Here is a 21,089-nt window from a genome sequence, read left to right on the forward strand (position 1 = left end):
TACTACTACTACTAAAAATACGGGTTTAACCCCGACTCCAGAGAACAAATATTTCTCGAATTTCAGCTTTCGGCTTTATCTTTTGACATGCCCGATCATCCATCATGGGTGATGACGACTCATCCCTTGTTTTAAAAATTAGGGATTTGGAAACGTATCACGTAACAATTTGAAGCACAGACAACGGCAGCAAAGGTTTGGTGACTTTAATTGTCACGGGATAATTTGCTACATTCGCTTTATTTTGAATCTGGATTACGCATGCGAGGTGCGTAGACTACGCAATCGCATTATATTAATGAAAAGGCTTGAAAATAAATTTTGGTTCAGTGTATAGAGCCTTAGGCTTTAGTCCACGCTGCAACCTGAAATAGTAAGATTTGTGTTTTGAATTACATGTAACTTTTCGCGGTCAGCTCAGAATAGCTCTGTGGGCCGCACTTTGCCCAGGTCTGGCCCAGAGTGTAGTAAATATGCAGTTCCTGAGGCTTTCAGTTGAAGCCACTGTTCTATGTAAAACCATCATTTGCACCATGTGATGCGGGATAAATCTTATACTGTTGGAAATTCATACCTCCTGGGATGTAGCAGCACGAATCCAGCTCTCTACATCGCTTGCACAGCTCAGTTTCTGGTCTTTCAAGAGAGCGTATATGTCACCGCTCGCAAAACTACATACTAACTTATATCAGTTTTTGGCTATTTCGAAAAGCACTACTTCTCGTACTTGAGTAGAATCTTGCATCGCTACTTTTACTTGCGTAGCTTTCTTCACTACTTTGACCACTTCTGCTCTACGTTATAGTGTAATGCTCATATTCTATCAATATCTCGATCTTATCATTGACATAAGTACCACAAAGCTGCATCTTTGTGAGATAATTACTGCCACAACACTAAGAAAACATGTGTCGGATGAATGTAAATTTGAATTTATATTTTTGGTGACTCTGCTATATTGTAACAGAAAAATCAGAAATTCGCTCGGTATTGAGCAAAAGTCGCGAAATACAGTTTTTTGTCAATTCCAGGACAAGTAGTTTTAGGCTGCTTCGAAAAACATGACTTCTTACTCTTACTTAGGCTTACCATACGTCCTCTTTTAAGAGGATTTGTCCTTTTTCTGACTTTTTTGAAAGTGTCCTCGGAGGACGCCCTTTTGTCCTCTTTTTTGAGATTTTGTCCTCTTTTTCGAAAATTTAGGTCTGATTTAGAGCAAATTGCGTGTGAAATGCCGCAAATTAGCACAGAAGTGAAGCTCCGGCGGGTATTTCGGAGTGAAAAACTGTGATTTTAGCGCTGAGCGAAAAGATGACCTTTTTTTTTTAGTCATCCACCAGGCAATGTGGAGAGAGAAACGGTATTTTGAGATCTGAGCGGAAATGATGACCTTTTTTTTTTAGTCAACCGATCACGAAGTTGGAAAAATTCACCTATTTTGGAGAATTCTACTCCTGTTTTGCAAGTTGCAATTTTCTGAAAAAGTGTCCTCTTTTTACATTTCAAAAATATGGTAAGCCTACTCTTATTGGAGTAGGATGTCAACTTGATAGTAGCATCGAGCTATGGTGTACTTTTGTCCGGGCAGACTCATTCTGATTACGTAATCGACTCGTGATCTCAGCTACAATCGGGGGTCTTCAACTAGGTGCTCTTCAGTAACAATATTTGTGATATTGAACCACGCCTATGACGAATAAGGATTTATCTGCACCGATAGGACGATTTATATAGATAGCTTTATTTGGCACAACAGTCACGACAAGGCATCCTGAGGCCTTAGTACACAGATGCCGCCTATTGGTTTGAATAAATGATCATCAAGAAAAATATTTTCCGAATCCTGACAGATGGCTGGACTCAACTCATGAGATAGAACGAGTGACAAAAGCTCTACTTCAAGTCATACCTAACCAATGATCTCCTTGCAAATCACCAAATCCTTTCACGTAATCATCCCAACCTCTGTAGAAATCGACGTCTCCATTCATTCTTCGCTGGAAAACCTTTTATGGAACAGAAAATATCTTTCATTTTTCCACAAAAATCGTGCATTCCACTCACGGTCCAGTTTCCACCTTCGTCAGTAACATCACAGTATACGTCCTTGAATCCAATTGTGGGTATGTACAATTTGAAGACACCACCAGAGTCATTGCGTGCAAATGCTGATTCTAATTTGGCGCCATTACAACTACTGCTGGTGATCATCTGAAGAGCTAGAAATCATGGAATCATTTCATGAAGTTACTCGACGAATGACAGCGATGGAAATCTCACCTTCCTTGATTTTTCTATCCACACTTTGCTCGATCAGAGTCATGTTAATTTCGCCTTGAGGGCCTGTTGGACCAACCGGGCCAGCTCCACCAGGGGGTCCGATGTCACCAGGACTACCAGCCGGTCCTTTGGGACCTGTAGGACCAACCGGGCCAACTCCACCAGGGGGTCCGATATCACCGGGTCTACCTACCGGGCCCTGCCGCCCAGGGCGACCCCGAGCTCCCGGCGGTCCAGCTTTACCCACCCTAGTACTTCCCGCGGTGTCCAAATCCGTGTTCTCACACCATTGCTGGCATTGGTTGCAGACAATACCTTTGAAATGCGAGATTTGTGCGTTTGTTGCCCACGCTGGCGATGTGTCGAGGACAAATAAAAACAGCAAGAACGGAATCATGCTATCCATCTGATGGTACAAATGACACAAAACTTCAGAAGTTAGAATCTGAAAAATAGATGAGAAACCTCATTAGTGAATTAACAGCGACCATGCTGCTTTTACAAAGCATCCGATGAGACCCTGGACAAAACTATTCGTCAACGGGTTCCCGTATCACACGATTGGGCCTCAAAAGAATCGGTCAAGGTCTGGGTTACAATTATTTGAATCATAGTCGACTGCTCACGTGAACAAATATTGCACGCAAAATTTAGCGACCCCTCGCAGTGTTGAGCTGGTATCCAATGTACACGTGAATCGCAGCATATTTGTTTTACTGAAACACATCCAGAGGTATTCGGTAACAAAGTCCTTTTACTTCTGTGAATTACTCAAGTAGGTTTTGCCAACTTGCAACACTTGGTCGAGCGCTTTTGTTTTTAGAGTACTTTCGCTTCTTCTTGAACAGGTTTTCGCCGCAATTCTTTATCCACTCCAGATTTTGAAAAAGAGAAAGTATTGGTTTGGAATATGCTTATATCACTATCATGTGTGATATCATGATACAGATACGTTTAATATCAGGAGTTATATAGGAGCGGGACCATAGATATTTACATCATAGTCATTGAGCGCCATGTAAATTGCACAGAATGCTTTCAGATTGGCGTTTTGGTGACTGTGAATAACTGCCGTATACATTTGCCGTGACTTGCCAGACATGTTTATCGTATTTATATTATAGAGATTCGGTTGTACCCAACACCGGTCCTGTACAAATGCCTTTTGACAATCCCGATTCCATCAGCACTCAGTCCTGCCTCATTGATAAAAAAGTTCGGTTGTCAGCTTGCCTCTATAATGGCATGCTTATTATTACTTTCTGCCGACAAAATAAGAGCAACCAACTCCTACTGTTTTAGTTAATTTGTTACCATTTTCAAGACCAGAACTACACGTAAAATGATACACAGATCATTTTTGCACCAGTTTTTCAATTTTTTCAGTAATAATGACAGGAACTTTACTCAGTAAATGCCAAATGTTTTTCTCCAATACTGAGTTGATCCCAGTAGGCAAGTTCCAGCCACATGTATTTGGCGTATGCGTTCACTTTCCTACGACCAGGCAAAAACCACTCATCCCATAGTTAAGTGCAAAGTTTGATAACCAGACAATTTCCAGCTCTTCCAAGTTATACTAGAATTAGAACTCTAAAGCCCATCCATCCATTTTTTCAGAATTAGATTAGAATTACTAAATTGCTTGGCTTATTTCGCACTATGCTGCTCTCCTGTAGCATTCTGCTGAAAACCAGGAATTAGATTAGAATTAGAGATGCGAGCATAGAAACATTTCACAAATTAGAGTAGAACTAGAATTAATAATTAGTCAAATTATCCACAAACTCTGGTTGAGTGGCTTAGGGTCGGACTAACTATTATCCAATTTACTCGGAACATAGCATAGCAGTAATTTACCGTGCGAGTCCAAGGCTATCCTATCGTGAGCTGTACACGAACTATAACACTGTCACAGTGCTGGCCGCAAATGAATTACATTGTGACCCTAGCATTTGGTTTTAAAGAGTTGATTTACAAACACCGTGTGGGAACATCGCTCTTTAACAACTGCATGCATCTTAAATTACCAATAAAACTGCTTTTCTTCACGGATGTCATCGAGTTCACGCAATAAAAGAATATGCCATCGCGTGCGACGAACTATGAGCGCTGATCCAAATGAAATTCTCGCGTGATAAGACCAATTGATCAACAAATGGGTCGTAATGGGTAAATATATCTCATAGAGATATGTGATACCGTAGGTGTGTTATTGCAGCTCACCTGTGCAGACAAATCCTTTTGCCCCCTTCAAAATACAGACTCAATGTTCTATTAAACTAAGGTTACCTCATTTTCGTGGGCCCAAATTCCGGACACTCGGTAGTGCCAATATGATGTCACGCTAACAATGGTTTGCCAGATTTAATTACCGCTTATTTTGGAAACTGATTGGGTTCACCACCTTTGTGATCCCAGAAAAATCGCAAACGACACCGGGGGTCATGACCCCAGTTACAAACCACTGCCTTTGACTGGAACATCAAAAACAGCGTTACACGATACTAGGTAGCCTACTTCAGAATTACATATATTGTAGTAAAATTTATCAAGTCGGGTTAATAAATTCTAGTTTAGTAGCTGCCAGATACATATTCAATACTGGCGCATAAAATTAGGCTTATTTCAATAAATTATGCCGATTTTTTAGCAAATGATGGTTCCATATTGGGATCAAGATCAAGTTCATGTTGATTCAAAATTTACGAAGCCAGCCTAAAAAAGCAAGGGGTTTGGATTTTTTTCAGATTTACCAAGATAGCTTCAAGTCAATAGGGTAAAGCACATGCGTGAATGCCGATGATACAAGCTTATCATGCTGAAGAAATTGTGCGTCTACCTACGTTTACAAGTCTCACGTGTCTGTACCCTAGTACTTTTCTATTTCAACGTCGAGTCAAAATTGCTTGCATTTGCGGAAAATTCCAAGCTGACCAGTACTTTTACTACGTAAATATCTTGATGCGGTTTCATTTTTAACCCAATCCTATTTTTCACGATTCCGCGATGGAACCAAGACCTGATTTTGCAGCGAAATGTAGTTCTCCAGAATTTTAATTTATCAAAGGAGATTCGCGTCATATTACGGGTGTCAAAATGTCTACATTGCAAAAGTCTACTACTAGAGTCGCAAGAAATGCAGGAACGCGACCTCGGGGACCTAGACAGGGTAGTCGAATCGCAAACAGATTGGCCGATCTCAAACTACATTTTTCGGTTCGCTTGCAACGCGAGCGCCAAATTTAACATCATCTCGCCTATTGTACCTACCTATTGTATTGTTCACTGAGCTTATCCAGCTCGTCCTCGCTTTTTTCGGATTCGGCTTTTCTTCGTTTTTTCTCTGATACAGTAACACACCATGAAAAGAAACAGTGCCAAAAGTCGAGCATTGCGGTCAGTCAGTGCAGTTCAGCTTTCCCAACAGTGAAACTTTGTGATCTTTTTCACGGTTTACCTCCTCTCGAAACACGCGTCTGCTAATTTCGCGCTCAATAATTTCTTTTAGTGTATCGTGTACTCTCTGAAAAAAAAATTCCTGTTAGGATATCTTGTCTTATTGATTGCACAATGCACATGGCTCGTAACCAAGCTAACAGACACACAAGTCGTATTTGGATTTGTATGGCTTGATTTCTTAGATACCAAGATTGTAACCATCTAATTCAGGAGCAGGAATTTTACACCAAAATCTAGGGAAATGAAATCTACTATTTTGATTGTGCCGTAGCCCTTTTAGTGTGGCGTTAGAATTGATAGGCGCTTTTTATGTAATCATTGAAGAGCTTGTGTAACCGAAGAAGGCAAGACAACATAAAAAGATCTACAGCAGGGGTTCTCGACCTGGGGGGCGCGGGAGGCTCTCAGGGGGGGCGCGAGAAGTTTTTGTCAATTTTGTCAATGTCTGTATAAATTGTGACTGAACATGTGTTTCACAACCATTCTGAAGATACGATTATTGAAGATTAAACTTAATTCGTATTCTAGAAAGCTTGACAAACTCAAACTCCAGCAGTCGCGCTCAACGGAGTATAGGCTGACTTGGACTTCATTTGAGCAAATTTTTGATATTCTTTGAAGATTTAGAGAAATTCCTACGTGCAAGTCTTTCATTACTTTATAGCTTTGGCAGTAGCCTAAATCTCTGTGCAATAGGTAGCTGTTGTCGATAGATGGCGAACTGCACTGCCTAAGACAGACTTACATGCAATATAGGTTGCCCGGTTTCGCCCTCAATAAATCAACACAATTTAATTCATTTCCAGAACTGATCAAATTTAGCATGGCAGGACAGAACGACGCCGTGCTCTCTGTAGTCACTACCAGCATCAGGATTAGTCTCAGTTCAGCCTACCTTGAAATTAATTGATGTCCTTTTCAATATTTTTTTGTTATTTTCAAACAAGTTTGGGGAAGTTTGTCAGCTATGTAAAAGACTAAACAACTGTAATGCGGATCAAAATTGGCGTAAGATATACTATTATATCAGGGGTGGGCAGCCCGTACGGCCGCATGCGACCATAGAAGGGAATTTGTGCGGCCGACGACGCCTAATTCAATCAGTATGTGTTGGCAGCCGTAGACATGCAAATTGCAATTACGAATTCACTACCGAATTTTCGAGAGATTTTATTCAATCTTGAGATTTTCTTCGCGCTCCGCGCCATTGAACAAGACTTCATTTTTCGATTCTAATGCAGTAGCGGCGTAGCGCCCTTCTTAATTGGAGCAGGAAAGGGAATCCTCCAGAAATAACAATTCATTCGCGGCTCTGAAAAGTTTTCGCACTCCGCGCGGCAATATGCACTCCCAGCAACTATTCATAACATTGCCATTCGCGATTTCGGTACGTACAATAGTAGAAGTAGAATAGTCCGGAGTTCAACGGGAATGGATATGGTCAGTTTACCATAGGCATTTTGCGTCCAGATCGTTCATTGCGGCTATGCCCTGGAATGCGGCCTTAGGCTACATAAGTAATCGAAATGCGGCCATGATTAGCAGGAAGGTTGCCCACCTCTGTATTAGATGATGTGCTCGTTTTGACATGACGATAAATGTAACGGGGGGTCAGGGCCTCAGGGGGGCGCGATTTTTTTGACCATCGCCAAGGGGGTTGCGTGTCAAAAAAGGTTGAGAACCGCTGATCTACTGGGTAGGAAAATGTGGTAAGTGAACGGTAGGCGAAGTCAAAATGTCAGATCAACGCCCGGTAATTTCGAACCGTGACTTCTCAGGTTATTATGCAGAAATCTGACAATTAGAATAGACGACAAACATTCCACAATACAACAACAGCTGCAGAATACATCTGCGGTTGAATCAGCCTGAGTGAAGAGTTCCTTGCTGAAGGAGCGAGACAAAAAAGAGAAGTCATCGCGCTACCAGATTTGATTTGATAATTTATTATTTATCATATTTATAAATGATATTGTCTACTCTCCCCGAAACATATCATACTCTTTGCAGATTATACTAGAATTGTCAGATCTGAATTTGACGATACATTTGCTATTGTGAATTCTAATTTTGAACTAGCAATTGGGTAGCTTCAAATAAAATATCAATCCTCTCAAAACCCAAATTCTAGTAATTGACCCTAAAAGGATCTCTTAATAACGTGATTTCAGAATTCAAACCAAATGACTCATTGATTAAAACCAATCAAGTATTTATAGGTATAATTGTTGATGATAATCTGGTTCGGGACCATCACAAACATGAACTATATAGCAAGCAAAATATATCTTGGTATTGCTGCACTCTATCAAGACGCCAGTGTTGGGATCAAGCCACGACCTTTGAGTCACGAGTCATTGCACAGTTTGACTCGAGTCAAGTCAAGTTGATCGATTTTCGCAGGTGACTCGAGTCAAGTCAAGTCACTTGGAGTATTTGGTTGTATTAAGATTTAAAGTAATCTAGGCTATAATCTAGGCTATATACCCATCCAAGAAACAAAATGACAAAGCCCGGAACAAACGAAGATGTCATCTTGCTGAGACTGAAAAAGATGGAGAGTAAACTGGATAATACGCTCGCTGAAGTCAAAGTGCTAAAGGAAGAAAACAAGGAACTGCGCAACATCATCTCAGAACTGCAGACTACAGCTGAAGATATCAAAAAATCTGGTTCTGCCGTAGAAGAACTGCGAGAAGAGATAGAATCTTGCAAGACTGGTATGGAATTCATGAATGCAGAATTTGAGGACACCAAAATAAATCTAGAGCGCGCCTCACAAGAATCCATGCTCAACGAGCACGACAAATTTGAGTCAACTATGAGATTCCTGAACAAAAAAATATCTGACCTAGAACGCACCAACGACAACCTAGAGCAGCAATCTCGAAACAACAACCTGGAATTTCATGGTGTTCCCCACTCCGAAAAAGAGAATCTGCCTGAAACTATCATGAAAATAGCTAACGCCTTGAAAGCTGAGATTACTGCGCCACAGATTGTGCAGTGTTATAGAGTGCGCTTCAGAAATAAGGACAAAACAGGACCCGTTATAGCCAAATTCTCTTCAGAGCAACCAAAAAAAGAATTCCTTAAAGTGAAAAAGGCCAAAAGGGATATCAAGGACTTTGGTGTAGAAGGAATGAAACAACTCTTCCTAAACGAAAATTTAACAAATTACAGAAGAGATGTTTTCTTTGAAGCGCGAGCTGCGAAACAAAAAAAAAGCTTCAAATACCTCTGGACTGCAAATGGAAATATCTACATGAAAAAGAATGATGGTGCACCCAGAATCCACATTGAGTCAAAGGATGACCTCGATAAACTCAAATAGAAACTGCTATACTGCTCTCTCACTGCAAACGCAACCCACACTAAAAAATGGCTCAAAACTTTTTCAACGTGAGCAACTGCAGATCTATCAATTCAACGAATAGTAGTGATATCCCATCATCTCAAGGAATTTTACTTGCACACTTAAACACAAGATCCCTCCAAGCTCATCTAGATGAAATTCCCCCCCTGTTTGAAATGTTCAATTGCTCACCAACCATCATCGGAATCTCTGAGACCAAGTTGAAAGAACATCCAACGACTAATGTTAACCTGACAGGTTTCAACTTTTTGCACTCGCCATCTAAAACGAACGCTGGAGGTGTTGGACTATACACAGAGGTGGTCAGTAACGAAGTACTTCTACTTTTTTGAAGTACTTGAGTAGTTTTCCTCTACTTCTGGTACTTACTCAAGTAGATATTTTTTCCGCTACTTCTACTTCTACTCCGTAATATTTTGTGATCTACTTACTTACTTTTCGCTATTTTCAGTTTGTCAAGTAGAAGTAGTTTAATCCACCTAGCAGGAAGATAGCCTGGGGAATTTCGTGGCTGTTTTCACGGAGTATCAACATTTAACTTTAATAAAAGTTGAGAGTAAAACCTAATTTTCGGCGCGCTTCGCGCTCAGTGGATATAAACTGACCAGTATGATTTCATGAGAGTATCGATGAATACAATTTAGGTGAAGGGTTGCGTTGTTCCGTTCACACCGCATTGTCGCCCATATGAAATATTTCAACACAGTATATATGGCCCATCATAACGTTTGAAACTGATGTTTCGCATTCCAGAATTTACTTATCATATCGTAATCTAGCAGTCCATGGCGTGTCCTTATCTGTAAAAGTGGACTCTGACTTTTTTTTAGCTTTAGACCTGTTTTAGCATACCACCTTTGAAACTTTGTCTGGACTAAAGACATTTTTTGCATTTAGAAGTAGTATTTATATTTCTCTTCCAATTCCCAGTATCATACTTTGAGTTCTAATTAGTTTCAGCTCTTTTGTCTGGAGAACATACATGTTGAAGTATAGAAGTAAGTGTAGTAATGCCTATAATTTCCGGAAATAAAGCTCCACAATATGACATTTTTGCGATCCACCATATTTTTATCAACGTTTACTGATCGCGCAAAGTGTTTACACCGTATCCGATACAACTTCTCCGCATTGCTCTTCGACTACACTATATACGGGCCTTATAATGTGGGGGAGGGCGCCATACCATGATATTTTCTAAAACGGGCTGTTCGAGTGAACAGAGGATTAGTATCGCATTACCATATCAATAATAGCATTTCCATCCCATGATGTTGACGAATGCTTATGCTGTCGAAAATTGGATACCTGCTGGTATGCATCAATATGAATCAAGCTCTGCATCTTTCGCATAGCTCAATTTGCAGCTTTCGACAATCCACGCGAACGAATTACGATCGTTTTCACAACTACTTACTTACTTGAGTAGATTTAAAGTCAGTCAATTCTACTTCTACTTCAAGTAGTTTTAGGTTGCTTATGGCAGAAGTACTTCTACTCGTACTTGAGTAGATTTTTTCTTCGCTACTTCTACTTCTACTTGAGTAGCCTTCTTGACTACTTTGACCACCTCTGACTATACATCAACGAAGGTCTGAGATATGACATGATGCCCGACGTAAAATTTGAAACCAAAGGCGTAGAATATATATTTGTCAGAGTACATGTACAAAAAGCTCTCACAGTGGCAGTCATCTACAAACACCCAGGAACAAAGCAAGAGACTTTTCTTGACGAATTCTCAAATATTCTGGAAACGCTAACGGCAGCTAACGAACAAATATTTATTATGGGAGACATAAATATTGATTTGCTGAAGACCACCAACTTTAACACAAGGTACCGTGAAATGCTTGATTCTTATGGAATAGCTCAGATAATTACTGAACCCACAAGAATAACTGATCAATCCAAAACTCTACTAGATCACTTCTACTGCAACACTCATCAATATCACCTGTCCCCTTTTGTGCTCCAACACAGTATGACTGATCACTATCCCATCATCTGCCACATGAAATTGGCCCTGCCACATTGTGCTAAAGAATTTGAATCTCGAACGCCCTTAAACCCACGCGGTATAGAGGAGTATATTGAAATTGTCAGCAATACCTTCAACTACAAAATTCCTCCACTCACAACTGACAACTACAACTGCCATTTTGAAAAATTTATTGAGGAACTGCGAGCAGCCCTCGACACATCTTTCCCAATTAGGAAAGTCAACCGCAATGCAAGGCGCTTGAAATCGAAACCCTGGATTGGTCATGACATACTAGTTGCAATCAAAACAAGGGATTGGATGCATAAGCACTACTATCTGCAAGGCACCATCGAAGGCAAAAAAGTGTACAAAAAATATGCAAACCAAGTGACGCATATGAAAGGAAATGCCAAAAAAGCATACTTCCAAAAAAGATTCGAAGAGTGCTCCAAAGATCCCAAGAACACATGGAAAACCATTGGAGAAATTATCAACCTAACTAAAGGTAATGCTCCCAAGAGTACTGATGACATCGAGCTACTCGAGAATGGCAGCATCATCAAAGACCAGCTTGCAGTAGCAGAAAAGTTCAATCAGTATTTTTGCAACATTGGTCCGGATCTTGCAGCTTCAATACCAAACTCCTCCGATGACTTTCTCTCGTACTTGAGTCCTGGCCCTCAGAAATCCATTTTTCTTGAGCCGACAAGTCAAGGAGAAGTTGCGATCGTATTATCTGAAATGGAAAGTAACAAGGCAGTAGGACCCGATCTCATCCCAACTCACTTTCTGAAGCTAGTCTTTAATATTATTGGTGATGTTATATGCATTTTCTTTAATGAGTCGATACGTCTAGGCATGCCAGAGTAATGCCAGTGTTCAAGAAAGGCTGTAAAAAGCTAATTTCTAACTACCGACCAATATCTGTTTTGCCAAATCTTGCCACGGTTTTTGAGAAACTGATTGACTGCCGACTTAAGAACTTTTTTGAATTGAATGCAGTACTGTCTCCGACCCAGCATGGATTCAGATCCAACCACAACACCAACCATGCAATACTATCAATTGTAACGGACTATTACAAAACCATCAAGCAAAAAGAAAGTGGCTGCAGCATTTTTATCGATCTCCGCAAAGCTTTCGACACAGTTAACCACAGAATCTTAAGATACAAGCTAGAACACTATGGAATCAGGGGTATTGCAGCAACTCTACTTGAAAGCTACCTGGCAAACCGCAAACAATTTGTTAAACTTGGGACATTAAGAACGACTACCAGAGACATAACTTGTGGAGTGCCACAAGGCTCAGTCCTTGGACCGACTTTTTTCCTCATTTATATTAACGACATTGTTAATGCATCTTTATTCCGCACAACACTATTTGCTGATGATACTCACCTCTTCATAACCTCCAACACTGTCGATGATTTGCATGCATCTGTGAATAGGGAACTCCCAAAAGTGTCGAGATGGCTGCAAGCAAACAAACTAAGTTTGAATGCAGATAAGACCGAGATGCTTGTTTTAAATAATGCCAGTCATAATTTCACTGTGAACATCAATCATAAACAAATCTCAATATGTGACTCAGCAAAATATCTCGGCGTCACCATTGATTCCAAATTGTCTTGGAAGCAGCATATTGAATGCACAATATCAAAACTAGCTCGGTGTGTGGGAATAATGACCCGACTCCAATCTTTGGTTTCCAGATCAGTACTACGAACCATCTACTTCTCTCTTTTCCACTCGCATCTGCAATATGGAATCGTAGTATGGGGAAATGCATGTACAACATTTTTGTGCAGAATTCGAACCCTGCAAAACCGTGCGATACGGCTGATCTCATCTGTACCTTTACGTACCAATTTATCGCCTTACTACCGTAAGCATCGAATTTTGCGAGTTGATGAACTGTATCGCTTCGAAGTATCAAAAGTTGTTCACAAATATTTTTCCAATAGTCTCCCTCCTGTGTTTGATGACTTTTTCATACCTGCTAAACATGTCCATTCCCATTACACGAGATCTTCGTCTAAAGGAAACGTCTACTTACCCCAACCCAATAGCAACCTAACTAAGAGATCTATCGACTACTCGGGACCTATCATCTGGAATGCATTACCATCACATATCCGTGAATTGCCTTATAATAGATTCAAAAAAGCCCTACTTGATCACCTCTTGTCGTTACACTAACACTGTTGCCCAACCTCGCCCAGACATTGCTTCATTGATCATTTGCTACCATTGTTTAATTTTTTTTTATTTTCCTTTCCTAACTAAACATTTTTTTACAGCCAGACTGTTCTGAGTCAAGTGTACCTGTTTGATGCTGGTGTGACCAGACTAGATGACCTTCACGGTCTTATCGATCATTCCTATCTAATACCGAATACTGTGCACGCATATTTTCTGTACCACTATCACTGCCGTTTGTTATGTATTTTGGTTCGATGAAAATAAAGACTCTCTCTCTCTCTCACTCGATTTTTGGTGGTGACTCAAGTCAAGTCACGAGTCAAGTCATAATTCAAGTTAAGTTGCCCTTTCGAAGTACGAGGCATGATTACATCATTGCATTTTACTAGCTGTCTGAAATACAGATTGAGTGGTCATTCAGGGCATGGTATGGTATGGAATGGGAATCTTCCATACTCCATACCCGCCCAATCGTTCCATACCATACTTGACAATTTTCCATACCATAGCAACATTCTTCCATACCATATTTGATACTTTTTCCATACTTTTGCAACTTGACCAACCTCTCAAGTGATATTCTCTGTTTGATGTGTGGAAATGTTCCGTCTAATTATTTTGGATGAGATCATCCATTTAAACAGTCCCGATGCACTAATGATATCCCCGGTTTCTCTATATCATATGTCGTCAGCGATGTAGGAACGTATAAAATAAGCCTATACACACGTGATTATTTGGAAATCACAACAGAATCTCACGACATGTAAATCTAGTGTGGTAACACACTGCTAGCAGTAACCTCATCTACTGAATAACATAAAACAAAGGTATTGTCAAATTATAAGATAGGTTCCCAACCTTTATACACTTTAAAATTGCTCCTCCAATAAAATTTGGTAAAACTTTCGTTTGTAAAGACTTGCTATTGGTGAAAGTTAAGACCCCCAGAATGGAACAGCACGCAATAAAATTAATCAGCAGTGAACTGGTAACCATACACTCAATGTTGCGCCTCCGTAAAATGGATATGTGAGGTAAGCCGACAGAAACATAGGAAGGGTTTGACATTTTTCCAAATGTACCAAGGTAGCATCAATTTACATGTGTAAATGCCGAATATATTGCATGGGTCAGATAAACTTCCTGGTGTTGACGAACTTATGCGCATGGTAGATATAGGCCACCATAATCTACACTGTCGAACGCTACTAGGCTATAACTCGAGCAGTAAGATATATGTCATTTCATCAGTAACAAGTCCGGCTATGCTAATCAATTAGCGATTTCACGATCTCCCGTGAATACATATTCATATACATATGAACTATTATCTTAACGAATCAGGTGATTTCAATCACACCATTTCACATGCGAATGAATAAAAACCTATGTGAGTGAGATCGCGTGCCCATTGTCCAATCGATTTTCGCTAATTGGGGGCACTGATAATACGAATTGCTGAATTGCAAATGAGCGAAGAAATATTAGAGATATATACGATCGCCATTTCATACAGACGTTTAATAAACGAAGTTAATAATGTAAAGAATTTGTTTTCCAAGTGAGTCTATTCCCAACCAGAAGCCCCTAAATTCCACACAATTCAAGTATTCCCCGCCGATTAGAAACACCTGCATTAGAATATGTTTTTAAATATAATTTTACATCACTACAATCATTTTGCGACAGCTGATCAAATGTCTATTTTCCCAGCCAATCTGTGGGTCACACTCATTAGCTTCATTAGCCAACATCAAGGTGTCCGCTATCCGTTATATCAGAAATAACCAGATTACAATGCGTGTTGTAGGCCGGCATATCGTAACGTCGCTCCAAGACAAGCTACATATTTTTGAATTACAATGATGATTCTGTCAAATAGATATTGCGTAATGATCATCCTCCCAAAGCGTAGAAAACTCTAAGTTCAACGGATTGATAAAAATATTCATGTAACTTCTAACTTCTCAGAGTCTACGATTTTAAAACTCCATTGGTTATTTACGTAGTGGAAGTTATGATAAGCGAAATGCAATTGTAACGCGACAGCAGCCGAATATCATTCATTTTTATGCTATTTAAATTGGAATAATTATAAATAATAATATTTTCATTCATATGCGCGTCGCGAAACTTTGTTGTCTTCGAAAGATGTCGACCCAGGATGGGTGAGTCATGAATCACAGTTTGAGATATGAACGTATAGGTAGACAGTGAGTGATTTACTGTGGTATGCAATCAATTTGACAAATCGAAAGTAGGATTATTGTCATGGTTCTGGCAAAACTGTCAAAGTATGGAAAAAGTATGGAAGTATGGAAAACCTGTTCCATACCATACTTGAGAAAATTCCATACCATACCATACTTGCACTCCTCCATATTCCATACCGAAATTTCGTTCCATACCATACCATACTTCCATACCATACCATTCCATACCATGCCCTGGTCATTGATTCTGAACGGATATAGAGTTAAATATATACGCAAGAAGGCGCAGCATCGCTCACATATATGTAGAACTGTTAAACTACGCGAGTGATTGCATAGCCTCAGTTTATAGTTCCCAGCCAAAATAGAGAGTAGAGAACGAATTGATAAGAAGCAATACATTACCCATTTAGGAATTCATATGATCAATCAATCAATCAGGTTTATTAATATTTTCATCGTTTCAAAACATCACAAGACTGCGATACAATGAAAAGATAGGAAGGTGTCGAAACAATTCGAGCCTACGCTAATGGTTGAGGACCACATAAACTAAATGCGAATTCAATTCAAGAGGTTTGGCTAAGATAATAACATTACTTCACTACTAGTTTACGACAACGTAAACTGTAAGCTTCGATCACTTCGTTTGCGATAAAATCATTTGTGACTGAACAATGGTTGCTCAGTAAAACGTAAGATCATTCAATGATTGGTCGCTCTCCCGGGCTACACCAGCGTTTCGTGAACAATCTGACCATGTGCAAGAGACAGATTTTTATCGACACCGATTACTCGATGACTCAAAATTGACTTGCTGATTTTCCTCCGAGTCACGAGTCAATCCACATTTCTGGTACGCCGAGTCAAGTGAAGTCAAGTCATTTTAGCTAAGCCTAAGTGACTCGAGTCAAGTCAAGTCATACGAAAAAGGTGACTCGAGTCAAGTCATGACTCGAGTCATCTGAACTGCAAGACGCTGGTTCCATTATCACTTCCACCTGTTTATTATGCAGTCATCCACTTCCATCTAACATGGAATAATAGTATGGGGCTGCTCTTACAAGAGATCCACATCCAGATATTACACAAAACAAAGCCATTAATAGGCTATATATCCAATATTACTGCAAGTATAGTATTAGTGTCAGTCCTGAATTTAGAAAATTTGGCACTCTCAAGGTCTCGGATTTACATCAATTTGAAATTGTCAACCATCAAGCAATATAACGAAAGAACTTTACCATACCTGACTATTTCTATTTTGACAATCTCTTCCTCTTCCATACCCCACAGTTCAATTCACTATATCATAACAGACTGTCAAGTGTCAAGAAATTCCTCATTCCTTAACTCCTTATACTCTGTGGAACAATGTACCAGCAATTTACTGTAGTCTTACATATCATATGTAGAACCAGGTGCCGAAAATTTAACTTGTCCAACTTACCAATGTTCGACCTGTTTTCAGTTTATTAAGACTCGACTTGAAAGATGCATCAATGCAGCTGACTGGATGATCCGCAGGAGTACTTAAGGATCGTATCGCTGCAACACGTATTGTCTTTTTTATGCAACGCGATTCATTATAACTGTCTCTCATTTTTAGGAATATATCTCATCATCATCACAGTCAACACACTGATTTATTTTGATTCATTATTATCGTACAATAGTATCACCATGGTGTACTTGGGTCAAATTGCTATTTTTAAACACAAGTGACAGCTAGTTATCATCATCATCATCAGTGGCGTATCCAGGGGGGGTTTTAGGGGGTCGGAACCCCCCCTTTTCAAAATCATAAAAATTGATGTCAAATATAGCCTCTAACATTTGCTAATTTATTAGTTTAACATATTCGTTTTTACGTATGAAAAGGCGAATATGGCGTCTTAATGTTATTTAAGGGGACTAACACCCCTACAAAATATTGGAATTATGCGCCGAATTAGTCGAAAGGATAAAATAGGTCATTATAATTCGCTAATAGACACTTACGTGACCTTTGACACGAACCAATCAGGTTGCAGTAGGATGTAAACAAAGAACAAGCCCGGGCAAGCTTACTATGAGCTCTTATGGAAAAGGGTTGAAAAATATAGGTTTTTAGCAAAATTACATTGAATTGGGAATAGCTGGCTTTGGTGAATGGTAATAACGTAGAGCTAGTATGTATATGCAGTGTTATAACCTACAATAAGCATGAATGATGGCAAGCACGCATCAGCATGGTATCTCCAAATGAATGAATTTCTGACAACTTCTCGGATGAAGCAACTATTGCTGTATTATCCTTAGTCGTATACTATAGGATTGTCGTAGCGAATAGAATGTATTAGAGGAATATTGAGTCAGGATATGTGTGGTATCCATTATGTGGCGTTATATGCGTTCTATTTATGGAATCGACATTTGTATATAGTAGTCTACAGTCTGTATCATTATCTAGCAAATTACTGTTACACTGGACACTTGTCTGCATATTCAATGATCATATTAATATGATATATGTTAGGCAACATGATCTGTTCCCGGCTGAAATCGTCATTTTTTGTTCTAGCTCGTGTATTGAATCTATCAGGATAAATGCCGGATAAACACTGTGCTAATAGCCTGCGTAACATGGAGATGGCTACCCAGACCTTTCCTGGTGTGCGCTTTTACCTTTCCCAGAGCCAATGACATGCATGGAAGAATGTAAAATCTGGATAAAGGCATGTGGACTTCCTTGTAGTCATCTGAATTCTCATTTTATTAAGAAAATGACATATCTATTATTGTACCAAAAATATTGAATCGTGACATAATCTAGAATCTAGATCAGTGGTTCCCAACATGGGCGATTTGGCGGTCTAGGGGGGCGAAAATGACGAAGGGGGCGACAGGGGGGCGAAAATAGCGAAGGGGGCGATTCGGGGGGGCGATGACGCGTCAAAACGGCTGACATTTTTTTTATTTTTTTTTTATTTTTAGTCAACCCACGGAAATTTAGTTACAAAAGTCTGTCAAATTAGACATCGAGCCGAAAATTTGACCCTTTTTTTTAGTCAACCTGTCGATGATTACAGGTTTGTATGCCCAATTTTCGGTACACAAAATTTGGGGGGCGATGATCGGTATTGACCTTGAAAAGGGGGCGATAGGTCAAAAAGGTTGGGAACCACTGATCTAGATGAAACAATTCTGTGTTTCAAAATGAGTCCAATCTGAAATGCAGTCACACTTGATGCCACAATCGACTTGGTGTGTCTCGTTTTATTCCACTCCAGTTTTGTTGCTTGATGGTGTGTAATGTATTGAAATTGTTGAAAACAATATATTCAATAATGAGACGAATAGTTGAAATTGGTAGCGGTGATACGTTGTACGAGTCGGACGAGTACGCCTTGATAGGTGCCTGCACAGCAGTATTGCTCTGTAAAATAAACATATTATATATTTTGTGCAGGCTTGATGGATATCTTTTATGAAGCTGCAGAAAGAGGAAGTCGATGGATAAAACGCAAGAAAATCAAATTTCTGGAAGAAGCATAGAAGCACAAAACAGTAAACTCGTCCAGGAAAATTACAAATTGACGGACAATTATTGCTAGTGAAGTTCAGTTCTCAGAGGAGCATCATAATGTCAAAAGATGCGGAGAAGCTGAAATTTTATGCTAGACTACATTAAATTCTTTCTGAATTGCCCGACTTATCCTACTGACGTCAAATTTATAGTATTGCTGTAAGCATAGTATTTAACCATTGGGTCAGCCATATGTAACTGCTTCATTAAATCGCGATTTGGCCATGTAGATATGTGGTTCTTAAAAATGCACCATTTGCATTCATTCATGATTTCTCAAATCTAGAATGATTATTGACTGTCAATAAATCACATACAACTTTGAAAGGATTGATGGATTGTGGTACACTTACTTTTGTGCAGGAACTATTTACAGGGAGCATTTCAGATCGAAATATTAGTTAAATATGTGGATTCGACAAGAAATGTAAGAAAATGATGGAGTTCAGCTATGGTGAGCCAGGCAATGCTATCATGGCAGAAAAGGGATTCACCATTGAGTCTGAAATCAAGAAATTGAATCTAGATTTAAATATTCCTGCACGTGATTTACACACCGTCAAATGCCTGAGCCAGACTGTTCCACAACAAGAAAGATGGCGAGAGAACGTATTCATATTGAACAGCTGATCGGAAGAATCAAGGAGTATAAAATTTTGTCTGGTGTCATACTATGCAGCATTGTGTATCACAACTAACCAAATATATATGGACTAATTGCATACTCTAATTCAAGATTGAAAATTAAAAATGAATGACGCAACATATTCGGCAATTGTGCAAATTCAGTTCCATTGTCAATATCGTAATGCCTAATAGCATGCTACGGATCGTAATTGCGCGGTGCCATGGTCAGTCTGTACCAACAGTGCATGTCTAGATATTCCAGTGGTGTGCATTATTGAAGCTCATTTAGATGCCCAATTTGTTGAGTGAACAATTCTCCAGATGAAAATGTTCTAGGATTATTTGTGTTTGATGGAATGTTATAAAACTGAAGACACCAGATACACCAAAATCTACCTTGAGGCAGGAGTTGATCGGTTGCGAGTACGGTGGAGAGATTGCTTGTCAATCACGATGGAGCTCACTGATGCTGATGCAAATCACAATGTAGTCCTTTTAGCTTCAGGTGCTGGATTGTCTTAATCAATGCATATGCATGAGAGCATATATCAGAACCTAATATGAAAATAAATCATGGTTAAAATATCTATTGAAGGAGTCTCTGAAAAAATGTCTTTTTCCTTACTTACCCTGTCTTACAAGTGCAAGACGAATCAATAATGGATTTTCCGAGAACGTGTATTTCCATTGAGTGTGTTATCTCACTTTTCCGCAAGTTGCTATAACATTGGCTGTTCACTAGAATATTGCTTCTAAAAAGAGTGGATTGTCTCCTCAATCTTTATCCCTAAATCGTGTGCATAGCGCTCCATGAAATACTTCGTAGCTTTCTCCGCGGTGTTAGAAGAAGATGCTGTTCCACTCAAATCCATAAATTCGATAGAATCTCCATAGCTTTCAAGTTTCATAATCAATACACAAAAATTGTGATGTGTGGCAGCAGCTATATTTTATAGTATATATATTTCTGAACATGAGATATGCTTGAAAATTTTGCTCGAGACCTGGAGCCTATGAAATCGTCAAAATATGCATTACCACAATCCTATAGTATAGTATACAACAATCGTCGCTTAATCAGAAAAGTTGTCAAAAACTCGTGCATTTGGACACAGCACGCTGGTGCGTACTTGCCACCATTCATGTTCATCCTAGATTAAAAGCTGCAACCACATACTAACTCTACGCTATTACTATTCATTAAGGCCAGTCATACCCAATTCAACGTAATCTTGCTTAAAACCTTCATTTTTCAACCTTTTTCCATAAGAGCTCATAGTAAGCTTGCCCGGGCTTGTTCTTTGTTTACATCCTGCTGCAACCTGATTGGTTCGTGTCAAAGGTCACGTAAGTGTCTATTCCATACGAATAG

The 21,089-nt window shown here is 39.5% G+C and overlaps 3 protein-coding genes and 1 long non-coding RNA gene across 4 annotated transcripts in view; 1 reads left to right on the forward strand and 3 right to left on the reverse strand.

The window, feature by feature from the left end:
- The window catches only part of LOC145435206 (microfibril-associated glycoprotein 4-like), a 96,125-nt gene extending 79,147 nt beyond the window's left edge, over positions 1 to 16,978 (reverse strand). The window contains exons 1-4 of the mRNA XM_080312533.1: positions 16,772 to 16,978; positions 5,554 to 5,806; positions 2,281 to 2,725; positions 2,065 to 2,219 (exon numbers count right to left, since the gene is read on the reverse strand). Of these exons, the coding sequence (XP_080168659.1) occupies positions 2,065 to 2,219; positions 2,281 to 2,686 (561 nt within the window). The 5' untranslated portion in view covers positions 2,687 to 2,725; positions 5,554 to 5,806; positions 16,772 to 16,978. The remainder of the gene's footprint in view (positions 1 to 2,064; positions 2,220 to 2,280; positions 2,726 to 5,553; positions 5,807 to 16,771) is intronic.
- LOC145435218 (syntaxin-6-like) overlaps positions 8,183 to 21,089 on the forward strand; it is a 105,732-nt gene continuing 92,825 nt past the window's right edge. Inside the window, exon 1 of the mRNA XM_080312555.1 lies at positions 8,183 to 8,190. The gene's annotated coding sequence lies outside the window, so the exon portion shown is untranslated. The remainder of the gene's footprint in view (positions 8,191 to 21,089) is intronic.
- Positions 11,274 to 17,125, reverse strand: LOC145435241 (uncharacterized). The gene is made up of 3 exons (XM_080312584.1): positions 16,973 to 17,125; positions 12,503 to 12,577; positions 11,274 to 11,838 (listed from the first exon to the last, which is right to left on the reverse strand). The coding sequence occupies exons 1-3, from the start codon at positions 17,123 to 17,125 to the stop codon at positions 11,692 to 11,694; spliced, it is 375 nt and encodes a 124-aa protein (XP_080168710.1). The 3' UTR covers positions 11,274 to 11,691.
- On the reverse strand, positions 18,235 to 20,816 carry LOC145435252 (uncharacterized). Its single transcript, XR_013913758.1, has 3 exons — positions 20,347 to 20,816; positions 20,114 to 20,272; positions 18,235 to 18,940 (listed from the first exon to the last, which is right to left on the reverse strand). It is a non-coding gene; the product is annotated as an uncharacterized LOC145435252 (long non-coding RNA).

This window comes from Botryllus schlosseri, chromosome 3 (genome assembly GCF_051294905.1).
Source record: "Botryllus schlosseri isolate E-star chromosome 3, Bs_hap1, whole genome shotgun sequence".
Lineage (NCBI taxonomy): Eukaryota > Metazoa > Chordata > Ascidiacea > Stolidobranchia > Styelidae > Botryllus > Botryllus schlosseri.